Source organism: Oreochromis niloticus, linkage group LG8 (assembly GCF_001858045.2).
Source record: "Oreochromis niloticus isolate F11D_XX linkage group LG8, O_niloticus_UMD_NMBU, whole genome shotgun sequence".
NCBI lineage: Eukaryota > Metazoa > Chordata > Actinopteri > Cichliformes > Cichlidae > Oreochromis > Oreochromis niloticus.
The window spans coordinates 29,752,670-29,773,204 of NC_031973.2; the positions used below are offsets into that span (position 1 = coordinate 29,752,670).

Genomic DNA, 20,535 nt, shown 5'->3' on the forward strand with positions numbered 1-20,535 from the left:
AGACCAGGGTGAAGTTCTTCCTTTTCTTTCTCCGTATCTTGTAAGGGCTCTCCATTTGACTGTTCAGGCTCCAATAGTTCATTTACATCATGACATGGCTCAAGTATTCCAGCTGTTGTATCCTCAGTGGTTCTTCTTTCTGGTACAATTTGGTTGTCGAAGTTTCTGGGCAGTGCATCTTGAATATCTGTATCAGCAGTGTCATGTTCCGTCTCGATTATCTGATTATTTGTGGGATCAGCAAAAGTTGCGTCATCATCAATAGATACATCTTTGTATTCTGAATGCATCTCTTTTAGCTTTGATAAGCCTGCTAACACATTCTTCATGTTCACAGTGTAGAAGTGTTGGTATCCTTTGAATCTGATGTGTCTTTTCAGTTGTACTTGCAGGAGCTGGGCTTCATTGCTAGGTCTGGGAAGACAGTTTACTGTGGTTTCCACGTCTGACGGTACACAAACAACAGCCCCATGTACGGCTCTTTGCTGTCCTTTTGGTAATGCAATGATTTTGGCAAACGGGAGAATTTTAGCAATCAGTTGTCGTTCTAGTACATTTAATTGACTCAGTTCAATTGGGATGGGTGCTAGTGCTAAATTGTTTGCCACTGCGATGGAAGAGATCTTTCCTCGTTGTAGGTGGCTGTCACAGTTGTAGCAAATCCACTCTTGCATTCTTTGTTTTGGAAAGGTACAATTAGCTGTACATTCACTATCACAAACATGGACAAATTTTCCTGTCAAGCAGGTGTCAACAATGTGACTATTTTTAACATACTTTGATCTTTTGCAGTGTTTTACTTGATTAGGAAACAGAGTTCTGTGGCACACTGTACAGACATGGGTGGGTCCTAACTTAATTGTTTCACGGAAAGCTAATGTGGCTGCTTGCATCACACTATTCACTACAAGCTGGGGCTGTGCTTCAGACTGTGGACCCTGCTGGAATTGTGTTACTAGTCGTCTGTATTTCTTCTTTATTCTCTGCGCACACAACTTTTTATAAATGGCGAAAGATGCAGTGGTAGCCATTTTGTGTCTCTGGTACTCTGCACAGCGCTGTATATGGTGCAGTCTGAATTGTGAGTCATTATGATACCTGGCATGAATTGATTTTTTGTGTTTGTGCCTGTATTTTGGATCCGATGCATATTTTGTTCTTATGTATGCCCTCTTCCTTTCTCTGACATCATCCTCTCTGTATTTCTGGCTCATGTATTTTTTCTGTTTACTTTGAAAGTCAGCATCCGTGTTGTACCTTTGGACCAGATATTGCTTCTGTCTGCTTTGAAAGTCAGCATCCGTGTTGTACCTTTGGACCAGATATTGCTTCTGTCTGCTTTGAAAGTCAGCATCCGTGTTGTATCTTCGGAACACATATTGTTTCTGTCTGGTTCGAAAGCTGGCATCTGTGGTATATCTTCTGATAATGTAGTCTCTCTTTTTTTGTTGAAAATGAGGATCATTTTGGTATCTCTTCACATTGTGGGCTTTTATCTTCTCTTGAATATGAGGATTTGCATAATAATCTTTGGCTGATAACAGTTTTTGTTTATGGCGATGACAGTTTTGAGCATATTGAGTTTTCACAGCCTGTAATTTTTTCATTCGAAATTCAGGAAAGCAGGCATATCGTTCCTTTTCGTGTCTTCTTTTGTTTATCTTCTTTGCCCAGTCTTCAGATGAAGATTTTTCTTTAGCTTTTACATGCTGCTTGTGACTTTGAGCTTGACGAATAGCTTTCCCACGTCGTCGTTTATTTAATCTGCACACATTTCTTGCTTTTTGGGGGGGTTTATCTATGACTTCATCTCTTTCATTATTGAGTTCAAGATTTTCTTGTTGTTCTGTTTGGATGTTGCTTGTTGGATCAACAGATGTTGATGTTCACAAATTTGATTTGAAGCCATTTTGTCTTGTTGCGGGTTTAAAGCACTTTCTAACATTGTCATGTAGGTTTGGGCTGATTCTGGTTGAGGCACTTGCACAGTGGGATTTGTGATTTGTGGTTCATCATTTTGTGGTGATGTAGCTGTTGCTCCTGGTGTTGCTTGAGTTGACTGTGCAGGCTGTTCGTTGTGAGTGCTGAGTCTTTTGAAAGAAACAGGCATCTCCCTGTTCAAGCACCTTATCAAGTCGGGCTGTGTTGAACTGGTGTTCCTCATTAAGGTAGGCCAGGAATGTGAGGGCATTGCATGTGCACTGATGATTTCGAGAGAATTCTGTGTACCTTTCATCACTTTGACAATGAGTTGCACTGACACGCCAGAAGTGCTGAACTGCGTTGCTCTGTAGCTCCTCTGTCAGTAGTTCTTCATTTGTGTTGTGGAAAGGCTGATCAAGGAATGGTAAAGGTGACACATGTTATTGTTTAGTATTTAATGATATGCATTTCACGGTTGAGTAAAAACATATGTAACTCTTGGTACAATGATGTAAGACATTTTTAAGTGGCAAGAGTTGTATAAATTTAGATTTTCTTGTAAAGTAAAAACATTTTTTTAACTATGGTAAAATAATGAAACAATGTTCAGGCAAATGAAGCCAAATTATATCACTCCTCAATCATATTACAGCATAATCTAAAGATACACAGCATCAGATAAGCCAGAAAGAGACAAGCAGAAAGACAGTGACAGGAACAGTGAGAGAGAGTGGGAGAGAGCAGAGGTGGGAAGTAAAAATGACAAATATTTTAGATATCTGTAATTTGCTTTAGAGGTGTTTTTTTTAATAACCTTTTACAAAGGTCATACCTGTACCTTCTGCTCCTCATATTTTCAAAGCAGTTAATTTCTTTCAGTATAACACATTATTTTAGGTTGCTGCGGGCCTTCAAACATCAACTAAATTGCAGCCTAAATACAAATGAAAGGAAATCCTGTTTACGTATTATTCGTAAGAGGATCTCAGATGCTCTTAAATTAGATGTAATTCATTCACTGATTTCAGATTAAACCAGATGGCTCTGTACATGTGCCATAAAAAACACGTTTCATAGTTGTGTTACGTTTTGTAAAGAAATGACACAAAATTCAGTTACAGGTTAAATGTGATTGAAACAGAACACACTGACATCCATCTTGAGAAAAGATGAGTGTCACAAAATGTTTGTATTTATTTGCACTGCTTTTCACTGTGGATGTCAATTTATCTGAAGCTTTAAGTATAAAATGGTATAAAAGTTTTTTCAGAAGAATAGATATAGAAATAGCTAAACAGACCGACAGCTGTTGAGATGTCTGCATTTTAGGAGTCTGATGAAAGAAACTGACAAATGTACATGTTTAGTCTAACATTTTAGTATATTTAGTACGAGTTAGCAAGCACACTTAAGGTGAAAGACTAAATATCAACCCCGGTGATTATACATAGGGTTAGGCTTACCTTTTTAGGTGGAGAATTTGATGCCGTGTGGAAATCATCGGTTGCCCAGACTCGTTTTGCTGGTGGACGAGTTTCTGAACTCTGATAATACAGTTAATCAAAATTAGAAAACCTACTAACAGATTTGAAATAGAGTGTAACACTGGATACTTTAAAGAAAACATGAAACAGTAGCGGTTACTAAACATGCTAAGCAATAAAAAAAAAAAATTCCAGCTGTTTGCATAACTACTAAGAAATTTGAAAGTGAGTGTAACTTTAAACAAAACTAACAGAAGCGAGACAACAAAATTCTTACTGTTTACATAAGGCAAACATGTAACCATATGTCTTTAACATTTAATGGTAATGTAACTGTCCACTATAAATCCTTAATGGAGGAATACCGTTTTAAATTTACCTTGCTGCCTGGAGGACATAAGGAGGTGGGTCTATTCTGTGTTTCCAAGGACAAGCTGGCTGGTGCTGTCTGCTAACCCAGGCAAAAAAGAATATAATGTTAAGACATTAAGTGACCTGACACTTTAATTTCACTTTACAATGCAATGCATGGTATGAACTGTTATGCCAGTTGGGTAACATTACAAGATAGAAATGGTCAACTGTATGGGTAAGTGTTATAAAAAATATATTGTATGTGCTCACTACCACATCAGAATTACCTGTTCAGAGCTATAAAAAAAAACCAAAAAAAAAAAACCCTTTGTCATATTTTCCTTTGTTTTGGATAGAAATTAGACAAAATTGAGTTAGCAAACATGCTTTAAGTGAAAGACTACATATCAACTGTAGTTATAAACACCAAAGATCAGATATATACAGACTGGTTATACACATGGGTGGTAGGGCTGCTCAATGAATCTACTTTTAATCAAAATTACGATCTGGGATTTCAACGATCATTAAAAAGGAGTCGAGAGAATGAGTCGATTATTAGCACCTCCCTCGTGCTTTTCTCTCGCGCTGCTCCATGTGGCAAATCGAGCGCACCTCTCTGCGTTTCAACAACAATTAAGAGGAGCTAACAGAGGGAAGCTCGGAAAGCTAAGCAGAAGTTATTTGGAGAGGAGAGTGACTGCCGTTGGTTGAAAAGAGGTTAAAAAACCCCCAAAAACCAAAAACAAATTATTTTATGACAATCTTTAAAGCCATTATTCAATACATTGTTATTGTTAAATAAATATTGTCAAATAATGGAGATCTAGATTTCAGTGAAAATAATCGTGATTATCATTTTTGCCATAATCGAGCAGCCCTATGGGTGGGCATACCTTGTAATTTCTTAATAGAGGAATATTTTTTGATATTTACCTTGGTACCTGGGGAACATAAACAACTTAAACATAAAAAATCACAAAGAAAGAACAATACAGTATCCACATCTGAACCAAAGAGTAAAACAGTGAAATGTGGATTATTAAATATTAGGTCTCTCTCCTCCAAGTCTCTGTTAGTACATGACTTAATAATTGATCAACAAATCGATTTACTCTGCCTTACAGAAACCTGGTTGCAGCAGGATGAGTATGTTAGTTTAAATGAATCAACACCCCCGAGTCATTCTAACTACCAGAAATCTCGAAGCACAGGCCGAGGGGGCGGTGTGGCAGCAATTTTTCACACCAGCCTATTAATTAACGAAAGACAAAGACAGACTTTTAATTCATTTGAAAGCCTGATGCTTAGCCTCGTCCACCCCAGCTGTAAAACTCAGAAACCAGTCTTACTTGTTATCATCTATCGTCCACCTGGGCCTTACACAGAGTTTCTCTCTGATTTCTCAGACTTTTTATCTGATTTAGTGCTCAGCTCAGATAAAATAATTATTGTGGGTGATTTTAACATCCATGTAGATGCTAAAAATGACAGCCTCAACATCGCATTTAATCTGTTATTAGACTCAATTGGCTTCTCTCAAAATGTAAAAGAACCCACCCACCACTTTAATCACACTCTAGATCTTGTTTTAACGTATGGCATAGAAACTGAACATTTAACAGTGTTTCCTGAAAACCCTCTGCTGTCTGATCATTTCCTGATAAAATTTACATTTACAATAATTGATTACACAGCAGTGGAGAGTAGACTTTATCAAAGTAGATGTCTTTCTGAAAGTGCTGTAACTAAGTTTAAGAATATAATCCACCCACTGTTATCATCTTCAATGCCCTGTACCAACATAGAGCAGAGCAGCTATCTGAACGCTACTCCAACAGAGGTCGATTATCTTGTTAATAATTTTACCTCCTCACTACGTACGACTCTGGATACTGTAGCTCCTGTGAAAACTAAGGCCTCAAATCCAAAGTCCCTGACTCCGTGGTATAATTCTCAAACACGTAGCCTAAAGCAGATAACTCGTAAGCTGGAGAGGAAATGGCGTGTCACAAATTTAGAGGATCATCATTTAGCCTGGAGAAATAGTTTGCTGCTTTATAAGAAAGCCCTCCGCAAAGCCAGAACATCTTACTATTCGTCACTGATTGAAGAAAATAAGAACAACCCCAGGTTTCTCTTCAGCACTGTAGCCAGGCTGACAAAAAGTCAGAGCTCTACTGAGCCAACAATCCCTTTAACGTTAACTAGTAATGACTTCATGAACTTCTTCACAAATAAAATTTTTATCATTAGAGAAAAAATTACCAATAATCATCCCACAGATGTAACATTATCTACAGCTACTTTTAGTACCATCAATGTTAAGTTAGACTCTTTTTCTCCAATTGATCTTTCTGAGTTAACTTCAATAATTAATTCCTCCAAACCATCAACGTGTCTTTTAGACCCCATTCCTACAAAACTGCTCAAAGAGGTCCTGCCATTAATTAATGCTTCAATCTTAAATATGATCAACCTATCTCTAATAATCGGCTATGTACCACAGGCCTTCAAGGTGGCTGTAGTTAAACCTTTACTTAAAAAGCCATCTCTAGACCCAGCTGTCTTAGCTAATTATAGGCCAATCTCCAACCTTCCTTTCATATCAAAAATCCTTGAAAGAGTAGTTGTCAAACAGCTAACTGATCATCTGCAGAGGAATGGCTTATTTGAAGCGTTTCAGTCAGGTTTCAGAGCTCATCACAGCACAGAAACAGCTTTAGTGAAGGTTACAAATGATCTTCTTATGGCCTCTGACAGTGGACTCATCTCTGTGCTTGTCCTGCTAGACCTCAGTGCTGCATTCGATACTGTTGACCATAATATCCTATTAGAGCGATTAGAACATGCTGTAGGTATTACAGGTACTGCACTGCAGTGGTTTGTATCATATCTATCTAATAGACTCCAATTTGTACATGTAAATGGAGAGTCCTCTTCAGACACTAAGGTCAATTATGGTGTTCCACAGGGTTCAGTGCTAGGACCAATTCTATTTACATTATACATGCTTCCCTTAGGCAGCATCATTAGAAGACATAGCATAAATTTTCACTGCTATGCAGATGACACGCAGCTCTATCTATCCATGAAGCCAGGTAACACAGACCAATTAGTTAAACTGCAGGAATGTCTTAAAGACATAAAGACCTGGATGGCCGCTAACTTTCTGCTTCTTAATTCAGATAAAACTGAGGTTATTGTACTCGGCCCTGAAAATCTTAGAAATATGGTATCTAAGCAGATTCTTACTCTGGATGGCATTACCTTGGCCTCCAGTAATGCTGTGAGAAACCTTGGAGTCATTTTTGACCAGGACATGTCCTTCAACGCACATATTAAACAAATATGTAAGACTGCTTTCTTCCATTTGCGCAACATCTCTAAAATTAGAAATATCCTGTCTCAGAGTGATGCTGAAAAACTAGTTCATGCATTTATTACTTCCAGGCTGGACTACTGTAATTCTTTATTATCAGGATGTCCTAAAAACTCGCTGAAAAGCCTTCAGCTAATCCAAAATGCTGCAGCAAGAGTACTGACAGGGACTAGAAAGAGAGAGCATATTTCTCCTGTTTTGGCTTCCCTTCATTGGCTTCCTGTTAAATCCAGAATTGAATTCAAAATCCTGCTCCTCACATACAAGGTCTTAAATAATCAGGCCCCATCTTATCTTAATGACCTTGTAGTACCATATCACCCTATTAGAGCACTTCGCTCTTGCACTGCAGGCCTACTTGTTGTTCCTAGAGTATTTAAAAGTAGAATGGGAGGCAGAGCCTTCAGTTTTCAGGCCCCTCTTCTGTGGAACCAACTTCCAGTTTGGATTCGGGAGACAGACACTATCTCTACTTTCAAGATTAGGCTTAAAACTTTCCTTTTTGCTAAAGCATATAGTTAGGGCTGGACCAGGTGACCCTGAATCCTCCCTTAGTTATGCTGCAATAGACGTAGGCTGCCGGGGATTCCCATGATGCATTGAGTTTTTCCCTTCCAGTCACCTTTCTCACTCACTATGTGCTAATAGACCTCTCTGCATCGAATCATATCTGTTATTAATCTCTGTCTCTCTTCCACAGCATGTCTTTCATCCTGTTTTCCTTCTTTCACCCCAACCGGTCGCAGCAGATGGCCGCCCCTCCCTGAGCCTGGTTCTGCCGGAGGTTTCTTCCTGTTAAAAGGGAGTTTTTCCTTCCCACTGTCGCCAAAGTGCTTGCTCATAGGGGGTCATATGATTGTTGGGTTTTTCTCTGTATTTATTATTGTGCTATCTACTGTACAATATAAAGCGCCTTGAGGCGACTTTTGTTGTGATTTGGCGCTATATAAATAAAATTGAATTGAATTGAATTGAATTGAACATAAGGAGGTGGGTCTATCCTGTGTTTCCAAAGATAACCCGGCTGGTGCCGTCTGCTAACCCAGGAAAAAGGGTATAGAAGACATTAAGTCACCTGACACATTCATTTCATTTAAATGTTCTGTATACCATGCACTGTTATGCCACTTGTGTGACATTATAACAAAAAATCCTAAACTGCATGGGTAAGTGTTCTTAACTGTCTCAAACGTGTTTTGAAAACTGTTCAACTGTCTGTGATCACTACCATATCCTCATTACCTGGTCAGATGGAAAACTACTGACTGCCTCATCTTGGTTGTGGCCAGTGAGCATTGGGACAGCAGGATCGACCAGGTCAAGTGGTTTCCAGCGCTTCTTTTGTGCCTGGGATCTTTTATTTTTTCTCGGCATCTGGTAGAATGTCAACATAAAAACAGAATATTAATTATTGGCATTTCAAGCAATTTGTTATTTTAACCCTCTGATACATTGACAGACAAGATGACTATAAGAACAAAAAAAAAATCTCTCTTTTCTTTAAATAGACATATTGATAGTGTCACTACCCGGTCTTAAGGCTTTGTTAAGTTCCATAACAGTTTGTATATTGTAATTGAGAAAGTGATTACCTTGAAAGTTGGGAGGCAGATTTGTTGACCACGACAGTTACTTCGTTTTGGTGTACAGTAATTGGGAAAGTAATTACCTTGCAAAGCTGGGAGGCAGTGTTGTTGCTGAGACGCTGGTCGAATGCCAGCAGCAAGCAAAACCAGATGTTCACAGTCCTACTTAACACCTCAAACTTTTCAAACAAATCTTACAAGAACATTTGGCAAAGTGATTGGCTTGCAAACTTAGGAGACAGTCTTGTTGCCCACAACAGTTTTGTTATAGAGTAATTGGAAAATTGGGTACCTTGCAAGGCTGACAGGCAGTCACGTTGCTGGGAGGCGGTCTTGTTGCTGGGAGGCGGTCTTGTTGCTGGGGCTCTGGCAGAATGCCAGCAGCAAGCAGACCCAGATGTTCACAGTCCTACTTAACACCTTAAACTTTGCAAACAAATCTCACAGAACAATTAGCAAACTGATTGGCTTGTAACACTGAAATGTAGCCTTGTACTGTCTGGTTTAAATTTCCTACTGAGAGACAAAGAGGAACTTTACTGTTTGGAAGGGAGTAAAAACACTGTACCATCTAATCTTAAAAGTTTTAATTACAAACAACAGCTCTGGAATAAAATGACATCCAGCGCTAAACACACCTATTTTTTTCTAAATATCAGCTGAACACATACATAGAAAATATAAGGGGGGGCACTTACCTTGGCTGAATCAAGAGTTGAGGTATTAAAGGCTGCTGTAGTTAACACCTTATAAAGACAGACAAAGAAAGGTGTGAAACGCGACTACAACGCAGCTATCCGGTTGTTCAGTGATGACGTGACGAATCCTACTTCCGGGCCTAAAGTAGTCTGCGTTTAATATGGCTTTTGTGTTGTTAACATGTTTAATGTTTTGTATTTTCTTCTATTTAATCTCAAAAAGCTCCTAAAACAGTCAGTGATCACTGTTGACCTCCCTCGGCTTTTATTACTGCTAATCATTTATTTAAGCTCAGTTTTTAAAACCTTACGATGTAACTACAGCACAGCCCATGCAGCAGTATATGAATGACTAACCTCGTATTGTGGATGGATTATCTCACTTGTTCTCCTGGCTGAAGTTTAGTCCTTTTACAGCATCCTGCCATGCGATTACATTTGTTCCTGACCACCGAGAACACTCACGTTAACTTTTATCGAGTGGAAAAAAAGTTAGCTTGTTTATGTTATGCTAACATAGCTGTGTCACTAGCGGTCACGTAGCACATCATTATATACCAGCTAGCCAAACTTCAGTAACCCTACAAACGTCACTGCTGTTTAGTTTTCTGTCTTCATTTATGTGGGAAGTTATAGCAGAGCTGTACGTTTGAATTTTTTTTCCAAAAGCCCGCAGTCAGGACATGCTATATTGTATTTAGATAGAAGCTAGCGAGCTAACTTCCTGCTAACTTCTAACGCCGTTAAATGTCATAATATCCATTTTCATGGATGCCTGGATGTTAAACTCAATTGTTACACCTGGTAGAGCAGAACACTGATCATTTTATTAAAGATGAAAGACTTTAGACAATTTTTCAACTCTCAGTAATGCCACCGTGATCGTTTGATATATGGACCTGCAGCGGAGTTTAGGCCCAGACATGGCCAGTGACGTCAGACTGAACAACCGGATTGTTTCATACGCGGTGAGAGTCGCATCTTAAAAGTTTTAATGACAAACGATACCACTGGAATAAAATCACAGTCAATTTGTAGACATCAGCGTCAAGACACAGAAAATACCTCTAAAAGTAAATCACTTTCAAAGTCAATTTCAAACCGGGAGACGCTTAATATCCACTAACTAGCCAGCAACAAAATACCACGAGACAAAGAGAGGTGTGAAACCCGACTACAATGAAGCCATTTTTTGAGAGTCGCATCTTAAAAGTTTCAATTACAAACGATACCACTGGAATAAAATCGCAGTCATTTTGTAGATATCAGCGTCAAGACACAGAAAAGCACTTTTAAAGGTCAATTTCAAAGCCGGAGGAGGGACGGAAAACGCTTGCCTTAGCTGACTATCCGCTAACTGGCTTTAGCATCCTGCCGAACGTGCCGAAACAAAGAAATCGATAAAGAAACACACAAAAAAAATCACTTTCAAAGCTAAATTTCAAACCAGAGACAGAGAGATACATTTACCTTGTAAAAGCTTACGGTGTGTCTTAGTAAACACTTCAGAAAATCACTGTAAGTTCAAGTCCAAAGCGGAGGAGGGGGGAAAGACGCGTTACCGGTGAAACGATAGCCACGTTGTCTCAGAAAATCATGTCCACGGTCAATTTCAAAGCGGAGGAGGGGTGTCGTCATTGCGTAGTGTCGTCATATGCTAGCGGTGCTAGCGGCGCTAGCTAGCTAGCCGGCTATCAGCAACACGTAAGAGAACTGTCACTAATATGGGATGTCTTGATAAAACGAGCAGATATTTGAAGTTTACACACCTACATTCTCGCCTGAAAATATCTTAAAAGTTGATTTTGTGACCTAGAAACACGAATAAAAGACATATAAAATGAAGTGGTGTCCGCCATTGTTTAACTCTGTAGAGGCGTGCTATGAATTGTGGGATATGGAGTTTCCCCCCAAGGATACACATTTTTGGCTTTACTACTCCGGGTATACCACTAGAGAGAGCCAACACACCACAAATGAAGTCTGTTTCTATGGGGCCAAAAGTAGAATCTTTCTCAGGAGCCTAGAAATTGGCCTAAATTTGCACTAAAATCAAAATATTTAAAAAACTATAAAAGTCATAAACACCAAAAGTCATACCACACTAGTCCAGCTCCAGCCGCACAAAATGATCTAACATATGTAACCCTATTGTCAAAACTGTTCGGCAGAGAAGCGCGGGAAAATTTTCAGTAAAATATTAATATTTAAAAAACTATAAAAGTCATAAACACCAAAAGTCATAGCACACCATTCCAGATCCAGCCGCACAAAATGAGGTAACATATATGAAGCTTGTCTCAAAACTGCGGGGTGAGTTTCGCTGCAAAATTTCAGGCGGAAACTGAAGAATAATAATAATAACTAGAAAGCGAAAATTTCAGAAGAAATTTTAAGTGTGCCTATGCCGCTGCTAATCAGTGTAGTTTGCCATTCATACGGCTGCTTAGGGCAAAACTCAGAAGAGCAGCCATTCTCCACCATGAACTATGGTAAAAACAAACACCGCTCACGCTTCACAGATAACAGGTTACAGTTTCGTGTAAAGATGAAGTTACTTCGTACAGCGCCGATTTGCAGACGCTGTGCACACAGGTTCATGAGCAGAAGTCCCATTGTACCACGGCAGATCCGACAATGTTTGCATGAACACGCTTTGAAGCATTACGTTATGGACCACTTTTCACACATGGTTGGTGTACCCAAACAGCCGGCTGTAGCTTTTCAACTCACAGCCCGACAAACACCAAAAAAACAGCCGAGAGAGCACAGACTACGCCCGAGAGGCGTGATTGCAGGTGCCGCTCAGGTGGGTCCACCTCCCCTGCAGCGGCACTGCAGACCATGCCCTGCCACACACATCAAACACGTAAAATAAATATTTATGCACTTTCGCATTCACTTTTTGTTTTTTGTTATTTTTACACAGTGTTCTGAATGATGAACAATGGTCTACAGCCAATCTTGTGTATTATTATACAAACTTTCATTGTAAGATTCAGATAACTATTTAATAAAAGCTAAATATTTTATATGAGAGTAAGAAAGAAAAGTATAACTTTGTGTCCACCTTTCCCTGTTAATGCCCTACCTGGCCCCCTGGCAAAAGCTTTGCTAGATCCGCCCCTGCACAGTTACCAGCTGTCAGCTACACAAAAACAGGAGCTTGGTGTTTATTTGTCTCTCAGAAACAGTTCATAACTTCCCTTCAACTCATTCATGTCACCTAAAAGGTAAACCTGTTTCTCCATCACCAGTTCAGCTCTGATGATTCAGTAAGGACATCTCCTGGTTTGGAACAGCCGCTTCTACAGCTGTGGCTCCAGCAAACATCAGCTGATACTAGAAATTAAAAGCAAATGAATTCTAACAACAGCTGATCAAGCTTAAACGTGCTGCTGTTGTTTAGCGCAATAAACAAGAGCGAAAAGCCGATCGTTGATCAGTTTCACGATTGAAGTTGCAACAGGCGAGAGAATCACACGGGAGGCTTCGTAAGGACAGAATAAATCGTAATATTTTCTCTGTATGTGGGACAATTCCCTTTGTACGGCAACTCTATGAACTAACCCTTGTGAATAAAATAAAGTTCAACGTCAGTAACTTAGCGCGCACACAGGTCAGCACAACGAAAATAAACTACACCTAAACTCGGTTTATATCTGACCCAAATAGAGTGCAATTCATAACTTCTTACCTGAAATTCAGTTCACCTCACGCTCCTGCCTTAGGTTTCCCTGATCCACGATCTACCACCGGTCGATCGGCGGTCGCCTCGCCGCCTCTTATGTCTCATTCCCCGCATGTTCTTTCTGACACACACCGGTGGATAGCTGCTCTCGGTTGTAGCTCCGTGTTAGCTAAGACCAAACAACTCAGTTATTTTTTCCACATCGACCAGCATCATCGGCCCATATAAACGAAAAATAAGTCCACCTAAGACACAGACTGTTGGCGAGTGATCGGGTGATGGTCAGCAGTCTCACTGAAGGCAAGCCCGGGTGCTCGAAGGGTCGCTAGCGGCGCTAGGTAGCGGTGCTAGCTAGTTAGCCGGCTAGCAGCAACATCGTCAGAACACTGTTGCTAATATGGGATGTTTTGACAAAACGAGCAGATATGTGAAGTTTACACACCTACATTCTCGCCTGAAAATATCTTAAAAGTTTATTTTGTGACCTAGAAACACTAATAAAAGACATTTAAAACGAAGACGTGTCCGCCATTGTTTAACTCGGCAGAGGTGTGCTATGAAAAGCATTGCGGTTACCGTAACTATTCAATGGTTCGCGAAACCTTAAAACTTCCATTGGTTCCTGAAAGCAGCGAGGCTGTGCGCGCCATTGAAATTGTCATCATTACGGTATCCAAATAAGGGTAGACAGGATGTACCACTCCTGGCATACCACTAGAGAGAGCCAACACACCACAAATGAAGTTTGAAATTTGTTTCAGTGGGACCAAAAGATGGAGCCAACACACCACAAGTGAAGTCTGTTTCTATGGCGCCAAAAGAAGAATTGGCCTAAATTTGCACTAAAATATTAATATTTAAAAAACTATATAAGTCATGAACACCAAAGGTCATACCATACTAGTCCAGCTCCAGCCGCACAAAATGATCTAACATATGTAACCCTATTGTCAAAACTGTTCAGCAGAGGAGCGCGGGAAAATTTTCACTAAAATATTAATATTTAAAAAACTATAATAGTCATGAACACCAAAAGTCATAGCATACCATTCCAGATCCAGCCGCACAAAATGAGGTAACATATATGAAGTTTGTCTCAAAACTGCGGGGCGAGTTTCACTGCAAAATTTCAGGCGGAAACTGGAGAATAATAATAATAATAATACTATTAACAATAAATCCGACGAATAGTAATAAGTGTGCCTCTTGGCATAGGCACACTTAATAACTAGAAAGGGAACTAGAAAAATTTGCATTTCCTGCGAAAATGCTGTGTGGATGCCTTAACGCTGAAGCTGTCTGCTGAAAAGATGAAAAAAGATGAAAAGTTGCATGGTGGTGAAAAAAAAAATGTCACCCTGAGCAGGATTCGAACCTGGCCCTCCTGGTCTCAAGCCAGCTATTCATTTCACTGAGCCGAAGTCATTCTCACAAAGAAAAGGTGGAGAGACTGACAATTTTGCTGAAATTAGCAGAAGCTGCTGAGAATTGTGCTGATAAGAGGTGAAAAGGCTGAAAATTTTGCAGAAAAGAGTTGACTTAGCAGAATTTCTGCAGAAAAGAGGGAAAGAAGCAGAACGTTGCGCTGAAAAGAGGTGAATGAGCAGAATTTCTGCTGAAAACAGGCAGAAGGTTCTGTATGTAGAAAAAGAAACACTGTTGAACCATGTGTGAAATAAATAAAGAAATGAAATGAAAGAACAACCTGGTTCTGCTCAAATTCACCAATCAGAGGTACTGCCTCTGTCTGCTTCATCAGGCCCTGTACTTGTTTCTGCTATGGAGCGTTAACAAGAATCTGAGGTCCATATAAGAAAAGCTGCTAAAATCATGAAACTTTGCAGAATTGTAATAAATTAGCAATATAAATTACAGGTCTGTGATAGTGTATAAATTTGTAGTGAAAAAAAAAAACATGTGGACCAAGGTGGAATTGAACCCACGACCTTTGAGCTGCAGAGCCGTGTCATTACTGATTGCGCCACCTGGGAAGCGGGCGGGAGTCTGAAAGACAGAGACTTCAGCAGTCAGAATTAGATCGCGGTGAGAGGCGAAAAACGCCGTTTTTTGGTGTTACAAAACGTCGTGTAACTCAAAAACTAGGAGGGCTAGCAGCATAATTCTTGTACTGGGTGAATCAGCGGACTTTGGTGTATTTTGACTGTGATTTTCATTGCTCTTTCTACCTCCGTCGCGGAGATATGACGAGAGAAGAAACGGCTTCATTTTCGGAGTTTGAAAACTGAGAGGAGGACAGATTTCCAACCCTCAAACAAACGTAATTCATTGCTCAACGGTAAGATAATTGTAAAAACTGCTTCCACTGTGAGTGTCAGCAGTGTCTGAAGATATATTGGCACAAGCCTCATGTCCTAACTTTGCTTTATTAAGGAGATATGGCGATTTGAAAATGCCTCCCGTTACAGAATTTCAGCTCTGAATTTCAAAACCTCCCCATAGACTTTGAATGGGGAGTTAACAGACCTTGTGTCACTTCGAGGCAAATTGCGAAAAAATGGTAAATCTCACAATAAAGATAGTGACATTGTCTGAAAGCCAGCAAAAATACCTACGTTTTGATGTATAATTTGTGGGGGTTGAGTGAAAATTGAGCGAGTAGCAAGAAGTTGTTCGGACATGAAGAGAAACTTCAGAACAGACCAGCACACACTCTGAGTTAATTGCATAGCAACCATAGCAACGCATGTATTTTCTGAAAAATCACAATTTTGGAACTGAAAACTTAAAGAGGTATAAAATTAAAATGGTAGAAGATCTGAAAAAGCTGAATCACACAGCAATAGCCCAATAATCTGAGAACATTTTAAAGTTTGAATGGAGTTTCTGGGTGAAAGTATGAGGAAGTAGTTACGTTTCAAAAACAAGCAAGTTTTAGCAGAATTGTGGAAGTTTTCCATTCATTTCAATGGGACAAATTAAAGGAAAAAAGTGTAATTTTTTAAAAAGTATAATAGTAATAAACACCAAAAGTCATAGCACACATTAGCAGAAATAGCAGAACAGATTAGAGTTTGAACGGTGAAAATCGGCTGAAAACTGAGGGAGTAGTTAATCGGCAAAGAACGGAGCAACTAGAAGAATAACTAGAAAAATTTGCATTTCCTGCGAAAATGCTGTGTGGATGCCTTAACGCTGAAGCTGTCTGCTGAAAAGCTGAAAAAGATGAAAAGTTGCAAAAAGTTGTATGGTGGTGAAAAAAAAATGGCGCCCTAAGCTGGATTCGAACCTGGCCTGGCCAGGCTCAAGGCAGATATTCATCTCACTAACCCAAACTCATTCTCACAAAGAAGAGGTGGACAGACTGACAATTCTGCTGAAATCAGCAGAAGCTGCTGAGACTTGTGCTGATAAGAGGTGAAAAGGCTGAAAATTTTGCAGAAAAGAGGGAAAGAAGCAGAACGTTGCGCTGAAAAGAGGTGAATGAGCAGAATTTCTGCTGAAAAGAGGCAGAACAACCTGGTTCTGCTCAAATTCACCAATCAGAGGTACTGCCTCTGTCTGCTTCATCAGGCTGTGTACTTGTCTGTATTTCTGCCATGGAGCGTTAAGAAGAATCTGAGGTCCATATTAGAAAAACTGCTAAAATGGGGTGAAAAAAATGACAATTTTGCTGAAAAGGTAAAGTATACCAAATCAAAGTATTTGTGCCAAAACATAGTATTTCTGCCATATTGTGGTATTTGTGCCACAAAAGTTACTACATTACAACATGAATACGGATTAAAGATGAAAGAAACTGGCAACAAATTCCTCCACTACAAACCAGTCTGATACCACTTCTTTGCAGTGTTCACGTTTACTAAGGCACTACCCAAAAGGCGCCACAAGAGGGCACTCCAACACAAGAGATGACCTATGTACACTGATGCACTTAGTAACAGTCAGCCTCCTACTTAGCCATTACGTAATACAGCGATTTTACAGTGTACAAATTCACATAAATTTACAGGGGGAACAAACAAAGCAGGAACAAGCCCAAAACAATAAAATAACTGGGCTGCCATAGCTATCGCTAACTAGCACATACGCTAAAGGTAACTAAAACCAATACCAACCAATGTTTTTGCAGAAACACTGTAATTTCACTCAAATACTATGAAATAGCAGTAATACTATGATTTGGCAGAAATACTATGTTTCAGTACAAATACTATGACAAAGCAGAAATACTATGACTCAGAAGTAATACTATAACAAAAGGGATTCCTCAAAATTACTATGAAATTGCAGTAATTCTGTGATTTGGCAGAAATACTATACTTCGTGCAAATACAGTGCTTTGGTACAAATACTATATTTTGATTTGAATACTATGATTTGGCACGAGTAGTATGATTTAGTACGAATACTACGAATTGGCAGAAATACTGTGACTTAGTAGTAATACTACAACATAACAGATATACTGTGATGTTGCAGACATAGTATGTTTTTGCACTACTCATTTGTAGTGAAAAAAAACATGTGGACCAAGGTGGAATTGAACCCACGACCTTTGAGCTGCAGAGCCGTGTCATTACTGATTGCGCCACCTGGAAAGCGGGCGGGGGTCTAAAACACAGAGACTTGAGGAGTCAGAATTAGATCACGGTGAGAGGCGAAAAACGCTGTTTTTTGGAGTTACAAAACGTCGTGTAACTCAAAAACTAGGAGGGCTAGCGGCATAATTCTTGTACTGGGTGAATCAGCGGACTTTGGTGTACTTTGACTGCGATTTTCATTGCTCTTTGTACCTCCGTCGCGGAGATATGACGAGAGAAGAAACGGCTTCATTTTCGGAGTTTGAAAACTGAGAGGAGGACAGATTTCCACCCCTCAAACAAACGTAATTCATTGCTCAACAGTAAGATAATTGTAAAAACTGCTTCCACTGTGAGTGTCAGCAGTGTCTGAAGATATCTTGGCACAAGCCTCATGTCCTAACTTTGCTTTATTAAGGAGATATGGCGATTTGAAAATGCCTCCCGTTACAGAATTTCAGCTCTGAATTTCAAAACCTCCCCATAGACTTTGAATGGGGAGTTAACAGACCTTGTGTCACTTCGAGGCAAATTGCGAAAAAACGGTAAATCTCACAATAAAGATAGTGACATTGTCTGAAAGCCAGCAAAAATACCTACGTTTTGATGCATAATTTGTGGGGGTTGAGTGAAAATTGAGCGAGTAGCAAGAAGTTGTTCGGACATGAAGAGAAACTTCAGAACAGACCAGCACACACTCTGAGTTAATTGCATAGCAACCATAGCAACGCATGTATTTTCTGAAAAATCACAATTTTGGAACTGAAAACTTAAAGAGGTATAAAATTAAAACGGTAGAAGATCTGAAAAAGCTGAATCACACAGCAATAGCCCAATAATCTGAGAACATTTTAAAGTTTGAATGGAGTTTCTGGGTGAAAGTATGAGGAAGTAGTTACGTTTCAAAAACAAGCAAGTTTTAGCAGAATTGTGGAAGTTTTCCATTCATTTCAATGGGACAAAAAAAAAGTGTAATATTTTAAAAAGTATAATAGTAATAAACACCAAAAGTCATAGCTGGAATTAGCAGAAAGAGCAGAACAGATTAGAGTTTGAACGGAGAAAATCGGCTGAAAACTGAGGGAGTAGTTAAGTGCCGAAAAACGGGGGAGCAACTTGAAGAATAAAGTTTAAAGAGAAACAGGAACTCAATAGTGTGGATGCCTTTGAGGGCATCCACACAATAAAGATAAAGAATAAAGAGAAACAGGAAAACGATAGTGTGGATGCCTTGAGGCATCCACACAATAATAAATCCGACGAATAGTAATAAGTGTGCCTCTTGGCATAGGCACACTTAATAATAAATCCGACGAATAGTAATAAGTGTGCCTCTTGGCATAGGCACACTTAATAATAATAATAATAATAAACGGAGCAGATACAATAGGGCCTTCGCACTCTCAGTGCTCGGGCCCTAATTATTTACCTTTTACAATTTCTAATATACATCACTAACAACTTTACAAATACCATCCACGTTATGATTTTTGGTTTTTAAGTTCTCAGGGGTGACTTCTTACAGGTGAATAATTTATCTACATTATATAGGCCTGGTCTGTAAACCACCAGCTGCCCCATGAGCAGGAGATTTGGGGTAATGGGGTCAGGATCAGCAATATCCGAGGATCCGTAACCAAGAGGTTTCGCATTAAGGATACCTTCTACTTCAATGAGAGCTGTGCGGAGGACTTCTTCTGTCACACTCTGATCCTTCAGCATGACCTGGAGTGCAGCCTTAACTGACCTTATCTCCCTTTCCCAGGCTCCTCCAAAATGGGGTGCATTGTGGATTATAATGAAAGGTTATCCTCTGCTTTGCCAGCTGTGCCTGAAGAATGGACGTCATTATAGAGAAAGCTTCCTGTAACTCTCAAGCCCCCCCTCGGAAATTAGTGTCATGATCTGACCATATCTCGGATGGTGTACCCCCGACGGGAGACTAATCACGGCTATGGGGAAAGCGTCTGAGTCCAGACTTGGCAGCAAATACAGGTGTACACATTGGGTGGTTAGGCACATAAAGATGATGCCCCAGCGCTTCTCCTGCCTCAGGCCTATCTTGATGGTTTAGGGACCAAAGCAATCGACTCCAGTTGACCAAAAAGCAGGTTTGTGGATCTGGAGTCTCACTGCGGGCAAATTAGCCATTTTGGTGGGAACAGGGCTTCCCCGCCATTTCTGGCACTTTACACATTGTCTTTGATGTCTCCGGATTACTTGTCGACCTCTGATGATCCAATAAGTGCACCGTATCTCTGCAAAGACATGCTCTGGACCAGGGTGAAACAGAATTGTGTCGAGGTATTGGACAAGGAGCTTAGTTACCGGGTGTTCTGGAGGTGTATGGTGTCTGAGTCCAGACCTTCAGCACGTCTCAGGCGCCCTCCAACCCTTATCAGGCCAGTAACCGGATCATACTCAGGGCAGAGCGCACAAAGTCGACTATTTGGGGCCAGAGTTCTTCCCTTCATCAGGGCCATCACATCCTCAGGAATACTGTCAAATTGAGCTGACTTTAAGATGGCTATCTCCCCTTCCACACGATCAGTGGCAGTCATTGGAGGAGAAGCCGCCCTGTGATGAGCATGGTAAGTGGCTTTCACAAGCTCCTCCCAAGATGTGACGTTACCAGGGTCTGGAGTAGGAGACTTTGCCACTTTGACAAAACCACATAGCATCCCCTTGTGTACCTCATCTGTAGTCTCAGCCGTACCAGTAGGTTGGGAGGGCCAGTGCGCCGAACTTTGTTGCAAGAACTGGGGGCCCTGAGCCCAACGACTGCCTGATGAAAGACTACAGAGTTCCTTCCCCCTTGTGATGTCATCAGCCGGGTTTTCCGCTGAAGTAACATACCTCCACTGGTGAGAACTGGT

General features: G+C 40.2%; 2 protein-coding genes across 7 annotated transcripts in view; one reads left to right on the top strand and one right to left on the bottom strand.

The window, feature by feature from the left end:
• LOC100707149 (carbonic anhydrase-related protein 10) overlaps positions 1 to 20,535 on the top strand; it is a 1,009,504-nt gene that overhangs the window by 373,482 nt on the left and 615,487 nt on the right. The window lies entirely within an intron of this gene.
• On the bottom strand, positions 863 to 8,631 carry LOC109203122 (uncharacterized). Of its 4 annotated transcripts, none has more exons than XM_025910030.1 (6): positions 8,386 to 8,517; positions 8,126 to 8,180; positions 4,698 to 4,714; positions 3,787 to 3,858; positions 3,387 to 3,467; positions 863 to 2,333 (listed from the first exon to the last, which is right to left on the bottom strand). In XM_025910030.1, the coding sequence occupies exons 1-6, from the start codon at positions 8,515 to 8,517 to the stop codon at positions 2,013 to 2,015; spliced, it is 678 nt and encodes a 225-aa protein (XP_025765815.1). In that variant the 3' UTR covers positions 863 to 2,012. The 4 variants fall into 4 exon arrangements, with proteins under 4 accessions (XP_025765815.1, XP_019217711.1, XP_019217709.1 ...); XM_019362166.2 differs by having other exon boundaries at positions 2,296 to 2,333; positions 3,787 to 3,855; positions 8,126 to 8,177; positions 8,386 to 8,631; XM_019362164.2 differs by having other exon boundaries at positions 2,296 to 2,333; positions 8,126 to 8,177; positions 8,386 to 8,631.